The following is a 23999-nucleotide window of genomic DNA, read 5'->3' as shown; positions in this document are numbered from 1 at the left end:
ATGTACAAAAAAAAAATAATTATTCGTATATTCGTTTTGTTTTATACAACTATACATGAAATGTGTCAGAAATGAGGAAAATTAGAGGGGGGAAATGCAAACATGCAAATCATAAAATGTAATATTTTGGGGTCTTTTTTTAAAGATAATATAGTTTTGTATCTTTGCCATGAAATTTACAGTTATTTATACATGATGTTGAAACTAATAAATAAATAATAATATTAGTATTGTGTTCAGGTACAGAGTTTATTGAGTTTCAAAGTTAGTAAGTTAGAAAGTGACTTTCATTTCTACAAAAATGATAAACGTGTGGGTTTCCGTTGTTGACGTAATATTGGACCTGGAAGTTCAACGGTTTGCTTCTTTGCGCATGCGTCCTCAGAGCTATGACAAATTGTACCGCTCCTCGGTATACACCCGTATATTACAGTATGAGGAGCGCAGAGTATGGTATTGACTTAGACTGATAAAAATATCATGACCCGGTTCTTCAGCGGTCACATTTGCTAAGTTAGCCGTTACCGTTGGCGCAGCTAAAGCTAGCTCGGCCGTGTCTGTTGTTGTTGTTGTTGTTTACACGTCGCCTTTTCCACTAAAGTGCCTGAAACAATGCAGAGAGTGAGATATTTAAAGAGTGGCTGGCAGCTGCTGAAATCAAGCTGCGAGGGAGCAGCAAAGCAAGCGAACACCCAGTCTTCGGCCTCAAGATGTTATAGCCATGTAAGTCAACGCTTTGTACAAACTGTATTAACGAGAGTGGAGAAGGGAGTGCTGATTGAAAGCACGGTGACGCTCCATCCCATTTCAGTGCTACCTGTCAAAGAAATGTATCCTGACAGAAGAGTATTCAATCTCAAGTTATCCAATTTTTTTTTAACATTTTCTGCTCAGCCATCTTTGACTTAAATATAAATATTCTAATCTAAAGTTTGGAAATATCCGGTGATTTCTGTGAAGTTTTAGTCTCTTTTGTTAAAGCCCATTCACCCACTTTCAAATCTTTTTCCACACTTTGAAATCTCAGACCATGTTTGAACACAACTTCACATTTGTCTCATGTGTCTGGGTATTGGCTAACTAAAAAAGTCAAGCAGTCCTGCAGAGTGCCATATTTGAAAACTGCTAATAAAAAATCACATTGGAAAGAGGACTCACAATTTCTGAATGACGTAGTTGTATTTTACAAGAAGAAGCACTCAGAGTGCAAACCTCCACCAAGGCTACCCGCTATTAAGGGAAGTATTACATTTTGTATGTATGAATTTTGTTTTCTTTGTTTGTTTGTTTTTAAAAAAAAATTATTTTAAGAAGTTTGTAGTGCAGTAAAAATGGTCAAGGTAGGATTACAGATGTTTAATTTGATTATACAAATATTATGTAGGAGTGGGTAATGGATAATAGGTACTGACTTGCAGCTCTTTTTTCTTGATAATACTTTCTTTAACGATATAATACATTTTGGAGTCAACTCCACAAAGAAAGCTTGAGGTCAGAGGTCAAATATAACATCATTTGGATGCAGACTATATTATTTTTAGTCCCCATATACCAATATCATTTCCTAAATGTTGCCAATACAAACAATGGCAGTAGAATTCTAAACATAATTTTGAAGATAAAAGACTGAATGTTTGATGTTGTTTGACCTTGAAGGAGAGGCCAGAGGACAAATGTGCCACATTTTACATTTTTATAAAGTAATTTTTTATGTTTACAATGCACACCAAACTTGTAAGGGACTTATAAGGAATGCATGAATGTTTTTCATATTTTTATTTGTCAAACGCAGATCCTCAATAAATTTTATGGTAAGAAATGTGAAAGAACTTTGAGATATTTATATTTGAATATTTCCTTAGATTTCAGTGTGTGAAAAAAGTGAGTGGATGGGCTCTTTCTTAAACAATATCTAGGAAACTATTTAATATAATAAGCTAAAATCTCAGAGGAATTATTATAAATATGTAGAAACTTACAAGATGGTGGAGCAAAAGGCCAGAGACTGAATGTCCCAGCAGGAGAGCATGCTGAGGCTACTCACTGCACACATTGATCATTGTATTTTTAGTATACTATAGTATATAGTACGGTATAGATTATTTTAGTATCAATTCATCAGTGTTCAATCACTAACTTTAATAAAACTATGCTGCATAGCTCATAGAAGCTGCAGTGGGATCAAAGTCTCACTCAGTTCAGTGTGCCTGCAGCGATGAGCTCTCAAAGACTGCTCAGAATGCAGTATCAGTTAATGAGTAACCTTATGTTGTCATACTACACATGTCCCCACTCTGTCGCCTGCTCCCTCCTCAGGCAAGCAGCTCCTTCGGGCTCCTCTTTGACATTGATGGGGTGCTGGTGAGAGGCAAGACTCCGATCCCTGCAGCCAAGCAGTGCTTCAAAAACCTGGTGGACCACAGCGGAAAATACAAGGTCCCTGTGGTGTTTGTCACTAATGCTGGGAACTGCATGAGGCAGACAAAAGCGGAACATCTGTCACATCTGCTTGAGGTGGAGGTAAATTGAGAGCCTTTTAAAACATTATCAGTTTGCTTTGTCTCGTGTATTTTGTTTTTAATATTCTTTGATATCAGCCATTTATTCTAGACTCTGTTTATCTCAGGTGTCTCCAGACCAGGTGATGCTATCCCATAGTCCTTTGCGAATGTTTACCCAGTTCCACAAAATGCGTGTGCTGGTCTCCGGACAGGGTCCAGTAGAGGAAGTCGCTCATAAGTATCCTGCAATAACTCGGGTAATCTGGTGCCTGCACTCTGGATGTTGACCTTTAAAGCTGAATGTTCTGTTTATTCACTTGTTTTTCTCCATGTTCCACTTTGTTATCAGTGTTTAATCGTTTCACCCTTTGTTCCCTTTACTGCTTGACAGTCTCTGTGAAGCCCTTCAACAGATTTTTTTGTTTTTTTGAGTTAGTGGGATTTTGTTTTTAATTCAAGTCAAACATTGTTATTTGAAATATAAAGAAATGCAGTAAATTAAACATTGGAAAACATGTTACAAAAAAACACCAAATACCCAAAACACTGTTAAGATTTTCTACATATTTCCAGCTTGTAATTCCTGCTCAACCGGTTTGACTTTAACTCGCCAAACTTCAGCCTGGGCTTTCAGGATGTTGTTACTATAGATGTGCTCAGAGAAGCGTACCCAGTCCTAGATGTTGTGGATCACAATAGAAGACCCAAAGATGTTGTAAGTAATACTGTTTAATCCATTTATGTTCAGTTCAGTTACACGTCTTCCCAACTTTGCACAATGTCCTTCAGGTGCCGCCCACTAAAGGTTTACGGCCAATAGATGGTATGTTTCCTTTGCGCAGTCATTACATAATCCCTGAGAATTAATGATTTTCTGGTAATGTGGCCTAATTGTATGTTTTGTTTTTATTTGGTCCTGCAGCTGTTGTTTTATTTGGTGAGCCTATTAGATGGGAGACCAACCTCCAGCTTATTGTTGACGTGCTGCTAACTGGTGGGAACCCAGGCAGCACTTGGAGTTCAGCGCATTATCCTCACATCCCCGTCCTGGCATGTAACATGGACCTGCTGTGGATGGCAGAGGCCTGGAATCCCCGGTACACATCAACACCACAGTCTGAAATATTACAACCTTCAAATTTTACAGTATTCTTGTTATACAGTGCCATGGAAAAGCACTATTATCAAAACCTACCTGGCCCTGTGTGAAAAAGTGATCGATCTCTCATTAAATCATGAATTACTTTTGAGTAACCACATTTGAGAGCTGAGTTCAACTTCACCAGCCACAGTGGCCTGATTACTGAGAAACCTGTTGAATAAAGAAACCTCTTCAATAGAAGTTAAGTGAATTAGGCAAAATTATTCAAGAAAGCAACACATCATGCCACACTCTGAAGAAACCACTAAGAAACAAAGTCATTGACATTATCAGTCTAGAAAGGGGTACAAAGGCAAATCATAGTGAAAGCTATGAGAGAAAACGTGGAACACAGGTGAACCTTCCCAAGAGTGCCCGGCGTACCAAAATGATCCCAGGAGTGCATCACCTATCCAGCAGGTCACAAAAGAACCCAGAACAACATCTAAAGGACGTCCAGCAGGACAATGATCCAAAACACACCAGCAAGTGCACCTCTGAATGGCTAAAAAACAAAACAAAATGAAGATCATGGAGTGGTCTATTCAAAGTCCAGACTTAATTCCAATTAAGATTCTTTGGCATCTGAACTTAAACGGGCAGTTCATCCTTGAAAACCCTCTGATGTGCCTGAATTAAAACAATTATTTAAAGAGGAGTTGCACAAAGCTCCTCCACAAATGCTTGCTTGCCAAGTGTGTCACAACCAGTTATTAGGTTTAGGTTTTTTTATATTGGACCAAGTTGGCTTTGATAGCTTTTCCCTTAATAAATGAAATCATTTAAAAAACTGCATTTTGTATTTACTCAGGTTATGCCCAATATTAAAATTAGTTCGATCTGTAACGTTAAAGTCACAAATATGACAATGTGCAAAAAACTAAGAAAGGGAACAAAACAAAAACTTTCTCACAATACTGTATTTCCTGTTCCTTGCATCACAGGTTTGGTCATGGTATGTTCCTGGTGTGCTTAGAGTCTCTGTACAAGAAGGTCACAGGATACAAACTCAAGTACGAGGCTCTGATTGGGAAGCCCAGTGTGGTGACTTATAACTACGCTGAGCTGCTGATTAGACAACAGGCTGAAAGACTTGGCTGGAACACGCCTGTGAAGAGGGTGTATGCTATAGGGTGAGTTTTTCAGTCTACATTTAACACTTAGAAATTCAGTTTAAAAAATAATTTGAACTGAGTCCTTTTTTTTTTTTATAGTGATAATCCCATGGCCGACATATATGGCGCCAACCTCTACAATCGCTACCTCCAGTCTTCTCGTCACACCAAGGCACAGATGCAGGCTCAGAGTGCTGGTGGAAGTATAGATCCCTCAGCTGTTGATGACACCCCTAAAATGACATCAGCAGAACTAGGTGGAGCTTCACGTGTGGTAGAAAGGGATCTCCCTGAGGGATGTAGCTCAATCCTGGTGTGCACAGGAGTGTACAGCAAAGACCAACAGGAGCTGCTCTCAGACCCAACGAAAACAGTCACAGAACAACGCATCTTCCATGGTCACAGAGACTTCCGCTTCGATCCCAGCCTCACTCAACCATCCTTCGTGGTGCATGATGTGAAGGAGGCGGTTGAGTTGGTATTTAAGCAGGAAGGCTGGCCACTACAGTAGGGGTCTCCATCTCATAGTCTGATCTTTCACCATTAGCAACAGGTTATCAAACCATTCCCTTGATTATTACAGGGGAGAAGTAGGTGTTACTATGTTATAACGAGCCATAGAGTCAGCTGTAAAAAGGAATAATATCAAATACATAGAAGTTGCATTTTAAATCAGTCATCCATAATAGTGCATCAGACCACTGCTGAATTCTTTTTAAAAAGTTTAAGTTTTCAATAATAGACATCACTGTTTCTGAGTCAAGGAATTCAGGTTTTTGAGTACATACGTTAAGTTGTTGAATTACACATTTTAGTACTTTAAGTATTGGTAAGCTCATGAGTGGATTTCAGGTGGAATTCCTCCACAGTTACATCTTTCCAGCAAGTTTAGACTGATTCAGAAAGAGCTGTACAAAGACACAGTTTTGTGACATTACTATTTCAGGCATTTGCACAGTCAAAAAAAAGACACCCCTACAGGTCCTAATTTGTTTTTACTGATGTCATATTTTACCTAATTATTTTTTTAAAACATGAATTTATAAGCTCTATTTAAGTTGCCAGCTATGAGTGTATTACATCATTTTTTTTACTTTAGCCAGCAGCATGTTAAATTTTATTTTGAAAAAAACTAGTCTTATTTTCTGAAGTTGGTGGAATTTAACAGTAGGGTTTTTCACATAATGAATAGTGAATGTCTGTTAGAAGACTGCAGTTATAGTTACAGCGCCACTGAAAATACAGTTTTTACATTTGTAACTGGTTTAACAATGTGTGATTTGCAGGTGACTTAAACCTGTGGCATTGTACTTCAAAAGCCATATGATGTGAAAGAACCTTAAAAAAAGGGATTAAAATGACACAAGGCTACATGTAAAACTGTAGTGTTTACTGTGCTGGAGTCTGTGTACAGAGTCCTCTGGCAGAGGAGTGGTTTGTCATCACATTCATTATCCTTAGAATAATATTACAACATGTTAAATATTAAAAAGTCAAAACATACAAAACCAGTATTCACACACACGTTGCAACACACAGTTTCTCTTTAAATAACATCCCATTCTCTGGTAGAGAAACAGGTAAATTGAGTATTCAGGCCTCCATTCCCACTCTTCGAGTGACTCCCTGCTTCAGCCTTCTCGGCACCCACACTTTTTATCTGTAACCACGGCACTAGGAACCGGGTGAGAGTTGTTACTCAGCATGAACTGAGGAGAGTTTTCAGAGGACTCGTTTATGATGGTCATACCATTGCGTGCCATTAGTTCTCGAGCCATAAGAATGAAGGCAGCCTCTATGTTCTGGGCCTCCTTGGCTGAGGTTTCCAGAGCAGCCAGCACACCACTGTCTTCTGCCAGATTGCAAGCATCCTCGAAGAGCACCTGTCTCTTAGTGTGGAGATCTGACTTATTACCTGCAGTGGTGAACAGAACCAGAGTTGGTAAAAACAGAAGTGAAGCAGATATTTGCAGCTATGATTTGTATTATTTTCAGTTAAATTATTCTTTTAGTGCAACACTTACTACAACCAAGTCTTCAGATCACATTTAAACTTTACCCGTCAAAAACATGGGGCATGTTTCTGACTTTTTGGAATTATATCTTTCCCAACAAACTTAGTAGACTTTAACTATAAGATACATTTTTTTTAGGGTTAATACAGACAACAGTCACACACCGGAATCGCTGTTTTAGCACATTATGCATATGTCTTTGGTCTGTAGGTGGACGTTACACGATACACTACCTACAGAGACACAAGAAGAATATCTAAACTCTACATAAAAATACTCTCCCTCACTGGCATGCTCTTTCATGTCATTGACCTATTGCAAATTAATACAACAATACTGCATTCAGTTAGTGAGATCAGGATTTGATCTAATCATGAAAATATGGATTTATCCTGCCTTGTATCAACAGCTAAAGCTGCTGGTGTGACATTGTTTGGGATATTTTCTTGGCACATATTGTTAACACATTGTTAAACAACACAGTCTACTTCAGTCTTTTTGGTGACCATGTTCATCCCTTTATTAGCACAATCTACGGATCTGCTAATGACTTTGCAAGTGACTTTTGTCTTGTTGTTTGAATTGATTTTGTAACATGTTTTTTGTGACAATATCTACAACTCAAAAATATATTCTGCTCTGTGCAGACAGTTTACATACCAATGAGTATCAGCACCACACTGGCAGCTCCGTACAGCTCCACTTCCCTGATCCAGTGTGGAACCGATTCAAATGTGCTGCGTCGAGTGATGTCATAGGCCACCATCGCCCCATGGGCGCTGCGGTAGTAGCTTTGAGTTATGGTGCGGAAACGCTCCTGTCCCGCAGTGTCCCACACCTGCATCTGCAAAACACAGATAACACAAATATGGGTTAACCGGTTATACAGAATAGGTTAAGGATCAACAGCGTACAACTCTTAAGTTATTCAAGTATGATGTCAGGTTTGTCTGCTGTTTGCAGTTGTTTCTGAACAAATGTCTGCAAATGTCTAAACAGAATTATAAACTAGCAGCTAATAAATCAACACACCCAGAAAGCTAACAGAAACACCGAGGATACTACAGACAGCTTGTCAGCCCCTCCCCTTTCTCTGAAGAAATAAAACAAAAGGAATTCTTTACTTTAAGACAAGAGTGCACCCACACGGATCTCATAAATTGCACACACCTAAATATGTGGACAGGACTGCACTATCAGCTGTGATGCAAGTGCTTAAAATAAAAGTCATCTACCTTCACCTTCTTGCCATCAATGTCCAGGGTACGAACAGTAAAGTCAACACCAATGGTGTTTTGTTGCTTTTCGATGAAGATGCCAGATTTGAAGCTTTGCACCACGCAGGTCTTCCCAACATCTGAGTCACCAACCAAGATGATTTTAAAAAGAAAGTCAAAAGAGTCTTCAATCTCTGGCCCAGCAGTCTGCATGGTGACAAGAGGAACAGAGAGAGGGAAAAAAAACACTATCGCTGTAAGACGAGACCCAATACCTTTGGGCCTCAGTGCAAATGAACCGGTCCCTTCCAAGTTGTGTCAATAAGAACTTAGAATATTTACACAAACAGCAGTCACATCCTTGAGAAAGAAAGGGAAAAATCAATTGTCTACTGGCAGAAGTAACACAGACAGTTTGATCCCTGGTGAAAGATCCATCCAGAGCTCAATAAAAAGTAAAGGTTCTGTCAAATCTAATCTGTCAAATCTAGTGAAGCAGCTTGCTTTTTTCTTCTGCTATCTTAAACCCATTCTTTAACCTTTGTTCAACAATCAGAAAAGATTACACAATCAGCTCAGGTATTCCATAGCAGGGATAAAAATCAATATTCCTTGAGACAGACTAGTCAGAATCCAAAAGCTGTTTCTTCATCAGGAGTTTGTTTCCATATCTACATTACACCAGTAGTCACATTCTTGAAACACAAGTAGATTCTGTCCTTCTGCCCTTTAGACTGTCACTCTGTGTGCTTGCTACACCCCTGCGCCACTCAGTTTACTTCTGAGGCAGTATAAGACACGCCTCCTACCTGTGTTGGAAGTTGTGATTTCCAACTGCCAGCCCACCTGCACCACTGCATCTTGGGATATGGATTTTCTTTGTATGTTTAACAGGACTCAATACCTGAAAGAGCCAGACAGCAATCATTCATTACCAAAGGCTCTTAAAGATCGAGCTAAAATGAGTAGCTAGAACTTACCGTAAATTATAGGAGTGAACAAAAGTGTTGAAGGTTCACTCTGAGTGCAGACTTCCCATTTTAAGAGGGTGTGACTGCTACACTTGCAGCCATGCAACTATAAAAATCAGTATTTAAGCATGTGGGCATGGTCAAGATAACCTGCGGAAGTGCAAACTGAGCATCAGAATAGGCCAGAACGGTGATTTAAGTGACTTTGAATGTGGTATGATTATTGGTCCAATACAGGCTGGTCTGAGTGCTCTTATGGTGACGTCTTCCAGCAGGGTAATGCACCAGGCAAAATCATTTCAAACTGGATTCTTGAACATGACGGTGAATTCACTATATTCAAATGGCCTTCACAGTCAACAGATGTCAATCCAGAAGAACACCTTTAGGATGTGGTGGAAAGGGACATTTGAACAATTAATGCAGTTCTGGGGGCAAAATGAGCTCCAATCCAGTACTAGCAAATATACCTAATAAAGTTCACTGAGAGTGTATGTTAAATTTGTTGGATTTACTTTAATTTCTAATAATTTCTCTGGTTTTGCAGTGCTGGGTTCTCCAAGCAATGATATGGTCTGCCAGCATATAACGAGCAAAAGAGGTGTCTTTGAACGCATCACTATTTAATACAGAAAGTGCTGATTGGGAGATACCACGTATTCCAAGATCATAGGAAGATAGCTGGAGTCATTTATGTTAAATGCATTTATTTTCTGTGTCTCCTCAGTAAGGTATTTAGTTGTTCTTTTAATTACTGTTAGGTTAGAGTAACAATTAAATTAAAGCTTGATTTTGCTTCTCTAATATTAGTTGATTAGCTTTGTTCCCTTGTGTCTAAATTGGTCCGATCAGCAGGTATTTAAGATCCCCTTTCCTTCTCATCTGATCAGTTTTGGTTGCTTGGATTGGTTTGAGCATTGATGTTATTTTATCTCATGTTGCTTCTTACTTTTTAAGTTGTAACATTACTGTTTGACTTTTTCTTCCAAGGATAAAATAAAGCACTTTTTTCTCAAATTTCTGTGTCCCTGTGACTAACCTTTCATGTGGAGAAAGGTTTTATTTACAAGGCTTCAAATACCTTAGAGCAAACAGCCTACACCCTTACACCCAATAAAACTACTCACGACAAAATGTAATCACGTTACATCTTTGTTTTAACAGCTGCCCACCCCACAATGATTAACAATTAAAGAAAACATAAGCTCTTCTCCCTGATTACAACCAGCTAACACATTCCAGAGCAATCAGGAAACTGTAAAGAGTTAACCACAAAATGAACAAGAAGAAACTACACAAAAATACACCAGAAAAGCATAATTTAAATCATTTTACCTCAGGCTTCACACATTGGCATCACTGTGAAATGCTAACACAGACTGAGCATACTGCTCTGAATCTCTCTCTCTCTCTTTCCACCCCCTCACTACATTCTGTCGTCATCTCAGCCCACAGAAGAACAAGGCACAGCTGGACACAGAACAATGTGTGAAGTGTGAGGGGCACTTGACCAAGCTGGGTCTATCTTTGGCTGTGACCACCAGCCACCTTCTTTCTGTCATGTGGGTGGTGCCTTATTTGTTCAGTGCAATGAAACGTGGTTTTGTTGACCACAGAATGAATGAGACCGAAACAGATCTTTGACTGTGCCACATTTATCCAAATAAAAAAAAAAATGTATTGCAGTACATCTACAGAAAATTGTATTCTGGACTTTTAAATATCTAGTCACACGAACATCATATCAAAATTTGAATAATTCCATTGATTTAAAAAAAAAAAAAAAAAAAAAACATAAACCAAATACGTCTTCACCACAACCACCTTAAGAGAACAAAAATCCTTGTGTGACTCAGCAGAGTCTTGGCCCAGAAGCTGTGGTGGTGCAGAAATCACAGTTAAGCCCGTAACTAAGCTGCCGCATCACAGTCATACACGTCAACCTGCTGTGTCATCTCTTCTGCTGCAAATGTGCTGGACTCTGAGTGTTTCTCAGCCTAAATGTGTTGCTGAGGCTCTGTTGACTTTTTCTCTGTTTCAGAGGTTTCTTGCTTGATGTCTCGAGGGAGGATGGTTCTGGAGGAGGGACATGGATTGGCTTCCAGGGGATTGGATTGACAAAACTGGGCGATGGGTAGGATTTGTCATAGGGACCTAGAGAAAAACAATCCAATGCAACAGTGACACATAAATCTCTGGAAGTCTAATTAAACTAATGAGCTACCGTCTATCTACAGGAGCCTCCGGACTAAGACCACCAGGTACCGGAACAGCTTCTTCCCCACAGCTGTCAGACTCCTGAACTCTGCCTCCTGACATCTGACCCACGTTAAACTCATGGACTGAACATACACACACCCACAACCACCTACACACACACACACACACACACACACACACACACACACACACACACACACACACACACACACAATGGACAACTGTACCCTCAAACACACAATAATAACATGGACTGAACCACCACTCACAACCACTAGCACTTTATATAGCCTTTGTAGAAATTATCCACATGTCTCACTTATCTTAACTGCACTACTGTATAATTCTGTGTAAATAATCATTCTGTACATACGATAACTTTTAACCCTAAAACTGTTTATAACTTCCATAGTTCACATTTCTGTATAACTGTATATCTCAGATTTCTGTATAGTTTTTCATATTTATATCCTGTTCATATCCTGTACATAGCTTGTACTCACTACAGCCTGTACATACTTATAGTTATAGAATATTCATAACATACTTCATACCGTGTACATTATAACATACCATAATAGACCCATTTCTGTAATATACTTACATATCTATATTATTGCTAATATATATTGTAATATATCTATATCATGGCTAAAGCACTTCTGGATGGATGCAAACTGCATTTCGTTGCCCTGTACCTGTGCATGTGCAATGACAACAAAGTTGAATTCTATTCTATTCTATGGAATGATTATGATGTTTGAGTAAAATAAACCCAATAACGCCAAGTTAATTCAAATAAACATACTTGATGGATAGCTGGGCTTTTTGGGACTAGCTTTGCTTTTTTCATTCGCCTTTGCCAGCCATTCCTTAAACTTCTCTTCAGCCCTCCTACGCCGCTCCATCTCCTGCTCCTCCTTCAGGGAGGCTTCCTCCTGTCAAAAAGATACAAAAGAAATCTCTGCGAAACCATTTGGAATTTAAAAAAGAAGAGACAGCTGAACGAGAGCCTGATTACTTTCTCCTTCTTTTCCTTTTCTATTTTTTCTTGGTTCTTTCTTTGCAGCCAGTCTTTGTACTTTTGTTGAGCTTTCTGTTCAGTCTCCCGCCGTCTCTCCTGCTGCCTCTGCATCTCCTCCTCCTCCTTTCTTTGTTTAAGAAGTTGCTCATGTCTCTCCTAGAATTATAACAAGAAACATAAAAGACTGTAGCGTAGCAGATAAGAAGATCAACACAACAATTTTACTTGAGAAGTTGTTTACCTGTTCTGTTTTAAGTTTTAGCCATTCTTGGATCTTGTTTTCCATGATGAGCTTTTTCTGTTCCTGCTCCCGTTCTTGTTTTTCTTTTCTTTCTTTTAGTAAGTGCTCCTAATATACGGGACACATGGAGCTTTTATTGGGGTGAAATGGTCACTACAACAAATTACAATCAGAATAAAAACACTTTTCTATTATGGGGATGGGACTAATGACTGCATGCCTTTTCTACTTTCTTTTCCTGCTTAAGACGCTCCTCTTTTGCTTTATTCACCAACCACATTTCCCACGCACTGAGGGTAGGTGAAGCTGCAGGCTGCTCCGAAATCGCTTTTGGTAGCTCACATCTATAAAATAAACGCAGATATAAAATTAGCTATGCCGCAAACAAGCCAGAACTAAAGCTGAACTAAAGCTTTACTGCAGCACCTGAATGGTGAAATACTGAGCCTGGAGTCATCCCTCTCTCTGGGGGAAGTGGTCTGCTGATCTGGGGTGGATCTCAGTTCTTCTTCGTCACTGTCGAAGCTGTCATGATAGATTGGAGAAAGCAGAGAAAAAGTGTCTTCTTCGTCGGATAGGATTCCGTCGCCAAAGTCCTTTGATGGATGGAAGTCTTTGAGAGGGGTCGAGCTGAAGCAGTTGGGTAGCCTCTCTCCAGACATCACTAGCCAGCAAATCTGTAGCGGACAGCACAAAAGCGAACAAAGTTCGCTAAGTCTTTTCTGTTTTCTTATGTAAAATGTAAAAGAAATGGGTAATGAGACACATAAATCTGAAATTCCAATGTCAGACACGGACGACGCTATATGAAAATATGTATTTAGCAGCATGCTAACGTTAGCTCAGCTCCTTAGCTCACTCCAACGACAACATAAACACATTTTGTGACATGCTATGAAACATTAGCAGAGCAAACTAGCTTACCGGAAAAAACAAATGCAAACTGGAGCTATTATGTTTAATTTTACAGGTTAACTGTCTCTTTCCAGGCCAGCTGGTCTCTTCTTCCAATCACGAGTTTGCAGCAGCGGAGGTTAGAAGTGATTTACAAACTTTTTCCCATGATACACCACGCCCCCACGCTGAGCTGGACGCTGTTGTCGTAACCATGGCGACACCACAAAAACGCACGTAGTTTAACAGTCCTAATCAACCTGCTCAAACTGCTTCACATTTCCACTTTTTATTTAAAGTAATAATGGTACAAAATCTCACGTTTGTATATTACTTCCCAGTTTAAATTACACTAAAATATAGGCCACTTTTTTTTTTTTTTGCTTTAAAGGACTAAATCCGAAAAGAAATTTAAACTTGTTAACTTAATTCTTGTTTTCTAAGGCATTAAGGATGTATACTATATATATACTACTATGTATACTACAACCGTTCCAATCTGGAAAAAAGTTCAAAGACATCATATGAAGCTCAAAATTACCATGACATTCATGTTTGTGATGAGTGTGTGATACACTGTGTGTAAACTTTTAGCTGTTTCTTCATTAAAAAAGGCAATTGGGACATTTAAATATGATAAAGCTTCAATCATTTTGTGAGGTTCATTAGAATGACTGCTTCTATCATATTTTATTACATGGGACATTCCTAAAGGTGGGGAAGACAGAGAAATCAGATATATTGATTGGACTCTTGCTTCATTTCTGGTAGTATTATTGCAAGGTGCTTATCATTAAATGTTGTCAGCATATCAATAAAATGTAGATAAGTCTAAAAATAAGTCTATTAAGGACTGTAGACTTTGTACTTTAATGAATTCCAATGTTCAGTGCTTGTTTGGACAGCTAGTTCACCTCCTACAGTGATAAAATGCTGTCTGTCTCAGAGCTCCTTTAGTTGAAGTTAACCTGCACATGCACCCTGTCTCACTCTCACTTAACATTTTGAGTCTAATTACCAGCAGGCCAGTCAAAATGAGGTTGTACGGGGAAGTGAAGAGAAGAGCTGCTTTCACAGAGACATGTAATATTTTGTGAGTGTTTGTAAAACCTTCTGCACTTGTTTATTTTTTAATGTTACAATAATATTGTACGTTCCCACAATACAACTGTGATTATGTTAACTGAAAACAGTGAGCATGTCAGCAACCGTGGTTAACCTCAATCATGGAAAGATTAACTTTCAAAGGGAGACATTAGTTATTGGGCTTATTGTATTCCCAGAAACTAACTACTACTACTCCAGAGCTCCACTTAATAAACTGATTATATTTATCATCACATGACAGACCATTCATTGGCAACATTATTTAAGTCATTATTTATACCAGGTATCTTATAAGATGACTTGAAGTGAAATTGAACCCGTTTGATCTGGATAATAATGCTATCTTCACAGCATTAAAGATCATTATTTAAAAAAACAAAAATAAATAAATCAAACAGCCACATGTTTATCTTTGAAATATTAGAAATATTTTAGGGTTGTCCTCTAAATAGCTCCCATCCGTCACTCCTCCCTTATATAGTTTTTCATAATGTGTGAAATCTGAGTAATACATCCACACTTCCCCGTAAAATAAAGATGGACGAATCAGGTATGGCCATTTGCAGAAAACAGGTGGGTGTGGCTGAGTATACGTGTCCAGTGTCAGAGTCACACCTGGTTGTGAGATTCCAGCTTCTGTTACTCCTTCCCGACAAGGGCAGCAGTTCTCATTCAAAGCTCTTTACCGACAGCATTCACCCCACCAAGCAGAAGAGCTGCCCGGGATGGTAGCAGGAGACTTCAGGAGACTCCCAGAGGGCAGAAGCCCACTGCGACGTATCTCCCACACGCCTCATCTAGACCAGAGACCACGAAAGAAGCCTCGCAAGAAGCTCCAAGTGATCATCTGTGTACTTCTTGTGGAGTTATTTGAAAGGTTCACTTTCTTTGGGATTGTATGTAACATGATTCTATTTTGCACTGTGAAGCTCGGATATGACAACTACCTCGCTGCAACAGTCAACCTGTGCTTCATAGGAGCCAGCACACTCACCCCTGTTCTGGTTGGCTGGTTTGCAGAAGCCTGTCTAGGAAGGACTAAGGTGCTATACGTGTGTGCGTTTCTTCATTTCTTTGGTAAGACACAAGGGATTAAAGGTTGACACAAGTTGGCTGCCAAGAATTTGAAGCCATATGACTTCTAAAACAGCGTTTACCATCTTGGACTGTATTATTGTGAAAAGCAAGACTAGAGTAAGATCTGATGTTAGGCGATGACAGCTGTTTATAATGTTGTAATATTATAATGTATTTATTTTTATTTTTAAATGGCAGGAAAACAGGTGGGCACCTTGTACTTCTTTTCATTTGTTTCAGTAATTTTTTTTTGACTACATATCTCATGAATGTATCAAATCAACCATTGCCAAAAAGAAAATATCACTCAGAATCATTAGATGCATCTGCCACTGTAGGTACAGCCATGTTGCCTGTGGTGGCATTTCCCTTTGAGGATTTCTACATCGACAGCCACCACATGACCCACCAGCTGGGGTCTCGGGAGCAGCAGATTCTTTTTTACACTGGCCTGCTGGCTGCTGCACTGGGCATCGGTGGCATCCGAGCTATCCTTTGCCCCATGGGAGCTTACAACCTGCAGGGCTACAACCAGCACCAGCTCCTGACCTTCTTCAACTGGTGGGTGATGAGGCTACCCTGACGCATCATACATGTAGTTTACCAGTAGATTCATTTTTAGTTCTGCGAGGTTGGGTTCCGTATGGTTTGATTTCAGACAAAAAAAGTAGTAGTGACATGCCTTTGTTATTATATTACAAACAAACCTTTCTGACATAATGGTAATTCTATACTAGAGTGCATGGGGGGTTTCCTCTAAGGACTCCTTCTCCTTTCATAGACAAAACAAGTTTAAATTGAACCACCCTAGATGATGAAATTAGCACAAAGATATTTTGGATTTAAGTCTGACCAATATCACTGGCTCACTCTAAGATTTTTTTTCTCTTAATTTAGGTTCTACTGGCTGGTGAATCTGAATTCCACTGTTGTGTTTCTGGGCATTGCTTACATCCAGCAATCTGTGGCCAAAAATCTGGGCTTCCTCATCCCCTTCACCTCAGTGCTGCTGGCTCTCATTGCCATACACATGATGCGCAGTAACCTCACCTACAAACCCAAGAAAGGTAAGATACCAAAAAAAGGATTAGAAAGAGAAAACCTTTTCCTCGTCTCCTTTTTTGTACAGGCCACAAAAAGTTCAACTGTTCGTGCTTCATGCTTTTATTGAGCTTAGGTGGATCATTACTGACCACATTGGGAGTTTTCTTGAACTCTTTCAAGATGTGCTGCCTCCACTATCGCTACTTGAGCGGGCAGGTAGCATCTTGGCTGGACCGGGCGAAAGAGAATAATGGTGGCCGGTACAGTGAGACTCACGTGGAGAATGCCAAAGTCCTGGCCAAGCTCTTCCCTCTTTATGGGCTTCAGCTGCTCTACAGAGTCTGCCTCACACAGGTAGGTCCCTGAGAAATTATAATGCATGAAGCAGAAAACTGACATGTTTAATCGCCTTCAGGTCTGGTTAAGAAATATGCCTCCCACAGATCCCCTCAGGTTACTACATTCAGACGATGAGCTCCAACCTTCACCTGAAGGACCACCTTTTGCCCATCGCTGCCATGAATGTGATCAGCATCCTGCCTCTGCTGCTCTTAGCGCCACTGATGGAGTGTGTGATGACCTGCTACCTGTCCATGGAAAAAACTCCTCCAGCACCTGTAAAACGTATTAGTGAGTATTTACATGCATGCAAGCCCCAACTAGTTCGCATGTTGTCGTTATTTATTCTCTTAAATATTCCTTTATCTCCTCTCATTCCCTCTTTTTGTCTTGTAATCACAACCTCCCGTTCCTCAGCCCCCTCTCTCATCACCCCACCCTGTCCATCCTCCCCCTCCAGCTCTGGGCCATGCATGTGCCACTCTGTCGGTCCTGGTTGCAGGTTTGACTGAGCTGCAGAGGAAGTCTTACCCCCTGGTGGAGCAGACACTTTCTGGAAAGCTTTTGCAAGTTTCTTCCATGCCGTGTTTCCAGCTGGCTCCTCAGTACATCCTGCTCGGTCTGGCAGAAGCTCTCGTCACCCCTGCGTGTGAGTGGGAGACTTACTGTTATGTCTCCGTTTGTGCATATCATTCTGATTTGTGAAACGAGTATAATGTGGCACATAAGCAGCAGGAGACATGCTCATACAGTTTCTGTTGTCTGGCAGGCTCCCTCATTTCTTTCCAGCTCACCCCGAACCACATCAGAGGGATCGCCCTGCACTTCCTCACTCTGTCGTATGGAGGGGGATGTTTTCTCGGTGCCTTTATTATTCAGCTGATGTACTTTCTCTCTGGAGGTAAAATTCAAACAAACAAACAAGAAAATACAAATACAGGACTAACAAATGACATAGAGGCACTGGTACTAAACACTGTGGTGCTCTGTTACAGGAAGCTTTTACCCAAGCACACTGCATGATGGCAATTTGGAGAGATTCTTCTTCCTCTTGGCCACACTGATGGCTGTAAATACCCTGGCATTTTGGAGTGTGTCATACAGGTACAGTAAAACAGGTAGACGATGATCCAATAAAGTTTAGATTGTTCCATGTCCATCACAGTCTGTTGAAGGTTCATATCAACAGCTGGTAAAGAATTTGATGTTTTAGCAAAAACACATACATAGAGTTTGATATAAGAAACATGATAACTAAACGGTTTCAGTGTAAACTTTTTATTCAAAGCATGTTTTTACAAGTATATTTGTAAAAAGAAAAAAAAGTATCACAGCTCTAAGTGTATTTCTTGTTACATTAATGTTGTGCAGGTACGTGGACCTAAGTGTTCAGGGCAAAGCGCTGACCATCAGCCCTCTGACTGAGAAGCTGCTGCATTACAAGGCCTGTCTGCGCTTCTACGACACTGTAGACCGCACCGACTGCATTTTATGAATGATTTCTCTAAAATGTCCTCTGTTACTGGTGCTAGCACTTTGTTACCGAGTCAAAATTTATAGTGATTGACTAAATTGTAAAAATGTAAAAATGTAATATATGAAGTGTGCATATTTTATTTATTTTCACGTATATTGTGTATTTAATTAAACGTCATGAATTGTGAGCTTTGTTTTATTTACATAAATGTGAATTCAGGAGTAAACTGTGACATTTCTATATTGAAAAGGTGAATATTAGTACAATAAACTCAATAAAGAATATTATTATTAGTATGCATGGTCCTTACTTTAAGGCAGTTTAGCTAAAGCAATGACTCCGTTTACGTGACTGAACAGTAGCTGCAATTACAAAGCAATCATATTTCAAGCTCTCCTCACAATGAAAATCAGACTTAAAGCTATTAACCACTTTTCCAAACAAAGTGTGCTTAAACGTGATCAATTTTAGACATGACACAAACAGAATAACGTAATCTGTTTTTAACCGTCACTTTGAAAAATATATAAACATTTAAAGAGTATAACTACCTTTAAATTATTGCATCTTATATCAGGATAAATTTCAATACAAATAGTAAATAAACATTATATAACTATATGTATTTTTGTGAAGGTTTCTCCAGTGAATTATCAGGAAAAAAGGACAAAGCATCCAAGGTACCGTCCTCGTTTCTGTTAATCAGTTATGTTGTCACCAAGAAATTTCTAGGACTGATGTGAAAAATATGAAATGAGCATTTAATCAAACATGTCTCTAACTGCGTGTCATCACAACTTTATTTTATTCATGCAAACATGAATTTAAGAGTATACTGTAATATTACCTCATCAAAAAAGGTAAATTATAGTTTATTAAAATCAGTAAACAAATTATTATCATGATCCTTCATTTGAGTCATTTCAGAAAAAGCAATCCTTTACTTTGAGTCAGTTGAGCAGTAGTTTCCCATCGCTTTAAAACAAACAAAAGCTTGTTTTCATTTTGTTCCTCTACCTTACAACACAATAAACTCAAAAAGACTCACCCTCTATGTTTAAAGCTCTAAATATAAATAATGCAACATAAATGAGACTTAAGTTACAGAGAAATCATCCTCTCAAAGTCTCTTTGGGCTCAGTTTTAGGCATGAAGGAAGCTGTAAAATCAGCCTTAAAATGAAATACTAAAAAGGCATGTTACATTGTTTATTATGTGTTTTGTATCATTCAAGTCTTTCACAAAACTGCAAATAAAGAGGAGTTTAGTCACAAGAAAAAGCAGAATAATAGAAATTCTCTCCTAAACTCTCAGGGAGTTGAGCTGTTATTACATTTTACACCTTGATATAAAAACTAACGAGGTAAGAGTCATCAAAAAGTGCCAAATGTCAGATTTTACATTTTAACAAGCATCTTGGGAAAGACTTAAAAATATCCACTGTTTAACTCACACAGCAGAAACCTCAGAAATATTCATATATTTGTGTTGAGCTATTTGGATTTCCCTTGCGACCAATTCCGTCCAAGCTACTTTCACTTTTCCCACTATTTGGACACTGAAGTAGCTGAATTGCTCATGTTATGTTTATTATCAAATATGTCTTAATGTCTTAAAAGTATTAATTTATTTACTTGAAAGGGGGAAAAGGTAAAAAAACATTTATCAATCAGTGTTTTGATGCAGTTTTACTACTATTTAAAAGAAAAAAGATAGTTATAATAAGAGGAAAGGTAATTGTTTACTGTTTGATTCTTGATTTTTAACTGAGAAAGAAGTACTCAGAGATTATTTTTATCACTTTGTCAATCAGTGCACTAATATTGGAAACTGCACTATTGTCTCTAACTCTGAATTTTAAATGTGCAGCTTGTCCTGAAGATAACACTTTATTAATGTGCGCAAAATTGATTGATTGATCACACTTTATTCATCCCGAGGGAAATTGGCTTAAGGCTGCCAGCTAGATGTTGCTTATTTTCAGTGTTGCACCAAGATCCACAGAAAACCCGGGATAGAGGGGCTCGGTGAAGGTTGTCTGGATTTGGTGCAGCAGTGTCAAACTTTCAACTCCAGATACGCTGTAAAAAGCCAGCGTTCCCTCTTCATAATTAAGGTGTACCCCTACTTTGTGGGAGACAGCCGGAGGAATTTGACCTTTGTGAAGATTATTGTGCCAGAATGTGCAACCAGAAGGAGAGCAGATTAATTTCCAGGACAGAGCATTGTGGCCAAAACAGCAATCTTTCCCTGAACCCTTTCTATCTATCCCTCTGTACGACACAGCCACCTCAACTATGCCACCATCCCACTCCACCTCCCAGTAGTGGTTTCCTCTGAGGCCCTTTTTACACAAAGCCTGGTAAAAGTATGTGAATCTGTCAGGGTGATCTGGATGAGCCTGGTCCTTGTCACACCATGATATCTCTTTCTTTGTATCAGAGAGGTAAAGACAAGCTGCTACAGTGTCAGGATCCACCTCGATTTTGGAGTCTGCAGGGAAAATGAAAAACTCATTGATTACGAAGGACTCGCTTAAGCTCTCAAATATGTCTGTAGTCATTAACATCATGCTTACTCTTATATTTCATCACAAGTTCTGTCCTTGTCCGTCCCTCCTGCGGCCTTGTCCTTCTTGACACTTGTAAGGAAAAACACAAAAAGCATAGTTTTTAAGTAAATAACATGAGACCACAGTTATGATGTTTAAAAATCTCAAATGATCCCAGATGATCACACTTACTGATGATTTTTCCAGAATAATCCGTCAGATCCCTTTTTTCTTCGTCGCTCATCTTTTTCATTTTATTCTTTTGTGCAGTGACGAACTTTGTCAAGTTGTCAAGCTCTCTGTGTGAGTCTGTGAGCACAGGGAGGTCACCCAGGGTTTGGAAGCCCTGCACAGGGAAACATTAATATTAATATTTAACCTCACAAACTGGATACAAAATGAGACATAAGCCTAAAGTATCAAAAAGCAGCCATAACCTGAAGAAACTGAATGGGATCCTCTGTTTGTGAAAGCTGACAGATTTTACTCTCTCTCCTCCTTAACTCAGACACTTCACGCTTCAGCTGCCCGAGGTGGTGTTCGGTCCAGTCCACTCCAGCTTTCTCAGCCTCTCCAACTTTCTCTCTCATCTCAGAGCACTTCTTCCTCAGGAAGTGGGTGTACAGCAGGATACGTTCCTCACAGACCCGTTCAAAGTCATCACACACCTCCCAGGCAGCGTCCTGTAGGAAAAATGTACTATTTGCCTGCTATGACTGTTACAATAGTGATCCAAGCCAACTAAACAAGTCACACTCAATCACTGACTGAATTGCTGACTTGTAAACTCTCACACCAATTTGGTGCTCAGCATCTTGGCTTAGGACACGTAGTAGTTAATACTCCTATTAATTTTAAATACTGTTTGTTGTTTTGTTTTTTTTACATTAAATGAATGATTGATTCTAAGCCAGGTTTGTTCACCCCTGCCACTGAGTCCCAAACATGAATCTTGTATTACTCTAACAGTTCCACTAACCTTTTGAAATAATGTCAACAGAGCACCGACTCACAGCTGTCATCGCACTGGCTGAAAACAAATGATTTCCCCCCCCTTTAGCTGCACTGCTAATTTTTAAGGTTTACATACTTTTTCCACTCAAAATGATATAAAACTTATTACTTATTATGTATTTAAAAACACAAAAAAATCCTTTGCTGAACCAAACAAATGCATATTTATGTTTGTGGATAACACTCACTCTTATAGAGCCTGCAGCTTCCATCAGCTTTTCCATTTTGGCCTCTGAAGCCAGCACTCTGTCTGTGATTACCCATTTGGTCTTTTCCAGGTGCCTCTGTTAAACAAATGCAGAAACTTTTCAGGACCTCATAAATGCCGTGCAACAAATGTTTACAACATGGGACTAAACTGACTAACCTGCATCTCTTGCTTTTCTTCTGTGACGGATATAGTGTTATGGCCTTTGTGTTCATCCACCGCACACATGAGGCACAGGAACTGCCGATCGGTGCGGCAGTAAAGCTCCTGAAGTTTGTCATGACGACTGCAGATGCTTTCTTTGATCCTCGTAGAAGCTTTTACTAGTTTGTGCTTTTGTAGCGGTGGCACCTGAAAATGAGGTTCCAGGTGAGCCTGACAGTAAGAGGCTAAACACACCTGACAAAACATGTGAGCTTTGCGTTTCCTCCCTGTGCAAAGGTCGCACTGCACATCCCCAGGTGCAGCATAGATGTTATCATCAGAAGCTACGGTAGGAGCAGCTCCTTGTCTGGTTGTTTTCTTATGTTCCTCTAACAAGTTAGCCAGAATGGTGTTCCTCTTCAAAACAGGCCTTCTGTTAAAAGTCTGCCTGCACTGAGGGCAGCTGTAAGTTTCTTTACTGTCATGTTTTGTATCCCAGAAAGTATTGATACATTTCATACAGTAGCTGTGTCCACAAGTAGTAGTCACTGGATCCTCCAATAATCCCAAACATACGGAGCAGTCAAATAGGTCCACAGCGTGAGCCATTTTCTTCCTCCACAAGAGAAGTTACTTTCTATTTCTCTGAGGAAGGAGTGGCTTAAAGGCAGCTTGTTCCTAGTGGGAGGGCACTCAAGACCTCATTGACAGCACAATAAATGCCCGCTATTCTGATTTAAAGAATAACTGCATTAACTGGAAGTAAGTGAAAGTATTTGTGTGAAAGTATCAGCCTTTCATCAAATGCAGTCATGACCTGTTACCTAGATTCAAAGCTATTTCTCTTTCAGAAAAAAATGCCATTTTGATACAGGTCAGTAAAACAACCCCTGCTTTCCTTTTGGCTATTTTGAAAAAAGTAATTTGCTAAGTTAGAGTTTATTCTTCACGTTCTGGCCAAACCACAGGGCGCTAGTAGATATACATGATTTAGTGAGCTGCAAAACCTTTTTTAAAGCAAATAAATAAGTTTATTTCCTTTTTGTTATTTTGGTTCTTATGTTGGCAGAATTTGGTTTCACTTTTGAGTTTGTAACATTAACCTCCTAAGACCTGAACTCTTCCACGGCATGCATTTTTAGTTTCTCTTTGATATTTGGACATATTCGGCCCGATGAATGTAAAAAAACAAAGAATTACCAGATTTTTTTTTTTACTTTATTTTTGTTTTTAAGAAAAATAAGAGCCACATATGAGCATATTCATTTAAAATTTTGATAGAACAGTAGCAGTATAATGTCCTTGTAAGTGGATATCAGGCCCTTGTAAAGCAAAATTGAGTATTTTGGTCTAAATAACCCAAATGTTAATTAATTTGTAAATTCTGTAGTTGTCATGGTCCCCGTGCCTGCCCAGCCGGCCTCACAAGGCTACACTTGTGTTTTTTTCTTTTTCTCTTTCTCCCCCTATCTCTCTGCCTGCGGAGCTCACAGCTGGCTCCCGCCCTTGGCTCTCACAGCTGTTGGCGATCAGCTGATTGTCCGTCTTCTATTTGAGGCTGGGTCACAGATCCTCTCATCGCGGGATGATTGCGCTACTGACGTTAGTCTACCTTTCCAGCTCCCGTGGTCTTATACCTTTACGCCCTGCCTTCGTGATTTGTGAGTGATTTCTCCCTTTCCCTGTTCCAGCTTATCTT

General features: G+C 39.4%; 5 protein-coding genes across 8 annotated transcripts; 2 read left to right on the top strand and 3 right to left on the bottom strand.

The window, feature by feature from the left end:
- Positions 1-326: 326 nt before the first annotated feature.
- Positions 327-7264, top strand: hdhd5 (haloacid dehalogenase like hydrolase domain containing 5). Of its 2 annotated transcripts, XM_086298129.1 has the most exons (8): positions 329-723; positions 2317-2520; positions 2627-2739; positions 3123-3216; positions 3291-3324; positions 3424-3598; positions 4587-4775; positions 4857-7262. In XM_086298129.1, the coding sequence occupies exons 1-8, from the start codon at positions 613-615 to the stop codon at positions 5266-5268; spliced, it is 1332 nt and encodes a 443-aa protein (XP_086154255.1). In that variant the 5' UTR covers positions 329-612; the 3' UTR covers positions 5269-7262. The 2 variants fall into 2 exon arrangements, with proteins under 2 accessions (XP_086154256.1, XP_086154255.1); XM_086298130.1 differs by lacking the exon at positions 3123-3216 and having other exon boundaries at positions 327-723; positions 2627-2758; positions 4857-7264.
- On the bottom strand, positions 3250-10399 carry rab19 (RAB19, member RAS oncogene family). Of its 3 annotated transcripts, none has more exons than XM_086298134.1 (5): positions 10296-10399; positions 8799-8893; positions 8008-8196; positions 7433-7616; positions 3250-6672 (listed from the first exon to the last, which is right to left on the bottom strand). In XM_086298134.1, the coding sequence occupies exons 2-5, from the start codon at positions 8847-8849 to the stop codon at positions 6389-6391; spliced, it is 708 nt and encodes a 235-aa protein (XP_086154260.1). In that variant the 5' UTR covers positions 8850-8893; positions 10296-10399; the 3' UTR covers positions 3250-6388. The 3 variants fall into 3 exon arrangements, with proteins under 3 accessions (XP_086154260.1, XP_086154259.1, XP_086154258.1); XM_086298133.1 differs by lacking the exon at positions 10296-10399 and adding an exon at positions 8970-9105; XM_086298132.1 differs by lacking the exon at positions 10296-10399 and having other exon boundaries at positions 8799-8935.
- Positions 10400-10911: 512 nt separating this feature from the next.
- On the bottom strand, positions 10912-13543 carry ccdc34 (coiled-coil domain containing 34). Its single transcript, XM_086298131.1, has 7 exons — positions 13370-13543; positions 12872-13122; positions 12666-12789; positions 12446-12553; positions 12202-12360; positions 11989-12118; positions 10912-11114 (listed from the first exon to the last, which is right to left on the bottom strand). The coding sequence occupies exons 2-7, from the start codon at positions 13105-13107 to the stop codon at positions 10912-10914; spliced, it is 960 nt and encodes a 319-aa protein (XP_086154257.1). The 5' UTR covers positions 13108-13122; positions 13370-13543.
- Positions 13544-15171: 1628 nt separating this feature from the next.
- Positions 15172-18598, top strand: slc15a5 (solute carrier family 15 member 5). Its single transcript, XM_086302338.1, has 9 exons — positions 15172-15523; positions 15862-16084; positions 16421-16590; positions 16701-16921; positions 17011-17197; positions 17367-17555; positions 17676-17807; positions 17902-18010; positions 18278-18598. Exons 1-9 carry the CDS (start codon positions 15172-15174, stop codon positions 18399-18401), a joined length of 1707 nt encoding a protein of 568 aa, XP_086158464.1. The 3' UTR covers positions 18402-18598.
- Positions 18599-19292: 694 nt separating this feature from the next.
- LOC147324369 (E3 ubiquitin/ISG15 ligase TRIM25-like) lies at positions 19293-22950 on the bottom strand. Its single transcript, XM_086302337.1, has 6 exons — positions 22316-22950; positions 22137-22232; positions 21372-21617; positions 21127-21280; positions 20962-21024; positions 19293-20876 (listed from the first exon to the last, which is right to left on the bottom strand). Exons 1-6 carry the CDS (start codon positions 22907-22909, stop codon positions 20347-20349), a joined length of 1683 nt encoding a protein of 560 aa, XP_086158463.1. The 5' UTR covers positions 22910-22950; the 3' UTR covers positions 19293-20346.
- Between the last annotated feature and the right edge of the window lie 1049 nt (positions 22951-23999).

Source organism: Aulonocara sp. 'chitande type north' Nkhata Bay, linkage group LG7, assembly GCF_057382095.1.
Source record: "Aulonocara sp. 'chitande type north' Nkhata Bay isolate Kocher_YH1m ecotype deep benthic linkage group LG7, A_spYH_male_GT1.1, whole genome shotgun sequence".
Classification (NCBI taxonomy): domain Eukaryota; kingdom Metazoa; phylum Chordata; class Actinopteri; order Cichliformes; family Cichlidae; genus Aulonocara; species Aulonocara sp. 'chitande type north' Nkhata Bay.
Note: the sequence above shows the minus strand (reverse complement) of the source record. Positions and strands in the feature narration are given on the sequence as shown.

What these genes read in the sequence shown, in the direction of transcription:
- slc15a5 (XM_086302338.1), top strand. Translation starts at nt 15,172, where the DNA reads ATGGTAGCAGGAGACTTCAGGAGACTCCCAGAGGGCAGAAGCCCACTG. An exon ending in CACCTACAAACCCAAGAAAG is followed by an intron (nt 16,591 to 16,700) that starts GTAAGATACCAA and finishes TATTGAGCTTAG; the next exon opens with GTGGATCATTACTGACCACA. An exon ending in GATGTACTTTCTCTCTGGAG is followed by an intron (nt 17,808 to 17,901) that starts GTAAAATTCAAA and finishes GCTCTGTTACAG; the next exon opens with GAAGCTTTTACCCAAGCACA.
- rab19 (XM_086298134.1), bottom strand. Translation starts at nt 8,849, where the DNA reads ATGCAGTGGTGCAGGTGGGCTGGCAGTTGGAAATCACAACTTCCAACA. An exon ending in TTGATGGCAAGAAGGTGAAG is followed by an intron (nt 7,617 to 8,007) that starts GTAGATGACTTT and finishes TGTGTTTTGCAG; the next exon opens with ATGCAGGTGTGGGACACTGC. An exon ending in TGTGGTGCTGATACTCATTG is followed by an intron (nt 6,673 to 7,432) that starts GTATGTAAACTG and finishes TCACCACTGCAG; the next exon opens with GTAATAAGTCAGATCTCCAC.
- hdhd5 (XM_086298129.1), top strand. Translation starts at nt 613, where the DNA reads ATGCAGAGAGTGAGATATTTAAAGAGTGGCTGGCAGCTGCTGAAATCA. An exon ending in ATAGAAGACCCAAAGATGTT is followed by an intron (nt 3,217 to 3,290) that starts GTAAGTAATACT and finishes AATGTCCTTCAG; the next exon opens with GTGCCGCCCACTAAAGGTTT. An exon ending in AAGAGGGTGTATGCTATAGG is followed by an intron (nt 4,776 to 4,856) that starts GTGAGTTTTTCA and finishes TTTTTTTTATAG; the next exon opens with TGATAATCCCATGGCCGACA.
- ccdc34 (XM_086298131.1), bottom strand. Translation starts at nt 13,107, where the DNA reads ATGTCTGGAGAGAGGCTACCCAACTGCTTCAGCTCGACCCCTCTCAAA. An exon ending in CTCAGTATTTCACCATTCAG is followed by an intron (nt 12,790 to 12,871) that starts GTGCTGCAGTAA and finishes TTTATTTTATAG; the next exon opens with ATGTGAGCTACCAAAAGCGA. An exon ending in TAAAACTTAAAACAGAACAG is followed by an intron (nt 12,361 to 12,445) that starts GTAAACAACTTC and finishes TTATAATTCTAG; the next exon opens with GAGAGACATGAGCAACTTCT.
- LOC147324369 (XM_086302337.1), bottom strand. Translation starts at nt 22,909, where the DNA reads ATGGCTCACGCTGTGGACCTATTTGACTGCTCCGTATGTTTGGGATTA. An exon ending in AAGCTGCAGGCTCTATAAGA is followed by an intron (nt 21,618 to 22,136) that starts GTGAGTGTTATC and finishes TTTTTCCTACAG; the next exon opens with GACGCTGCCTGGGAGGTGTG. An exon ending in TTATTCTGGAAAAATCATCA is followed by an intron (nt 21,025 to 21,126) that starts GTAAGTGTGATC and finishes TTTCCTTACAAG; the next exon opens with TGTCAAGAAGGACAAGGCCG.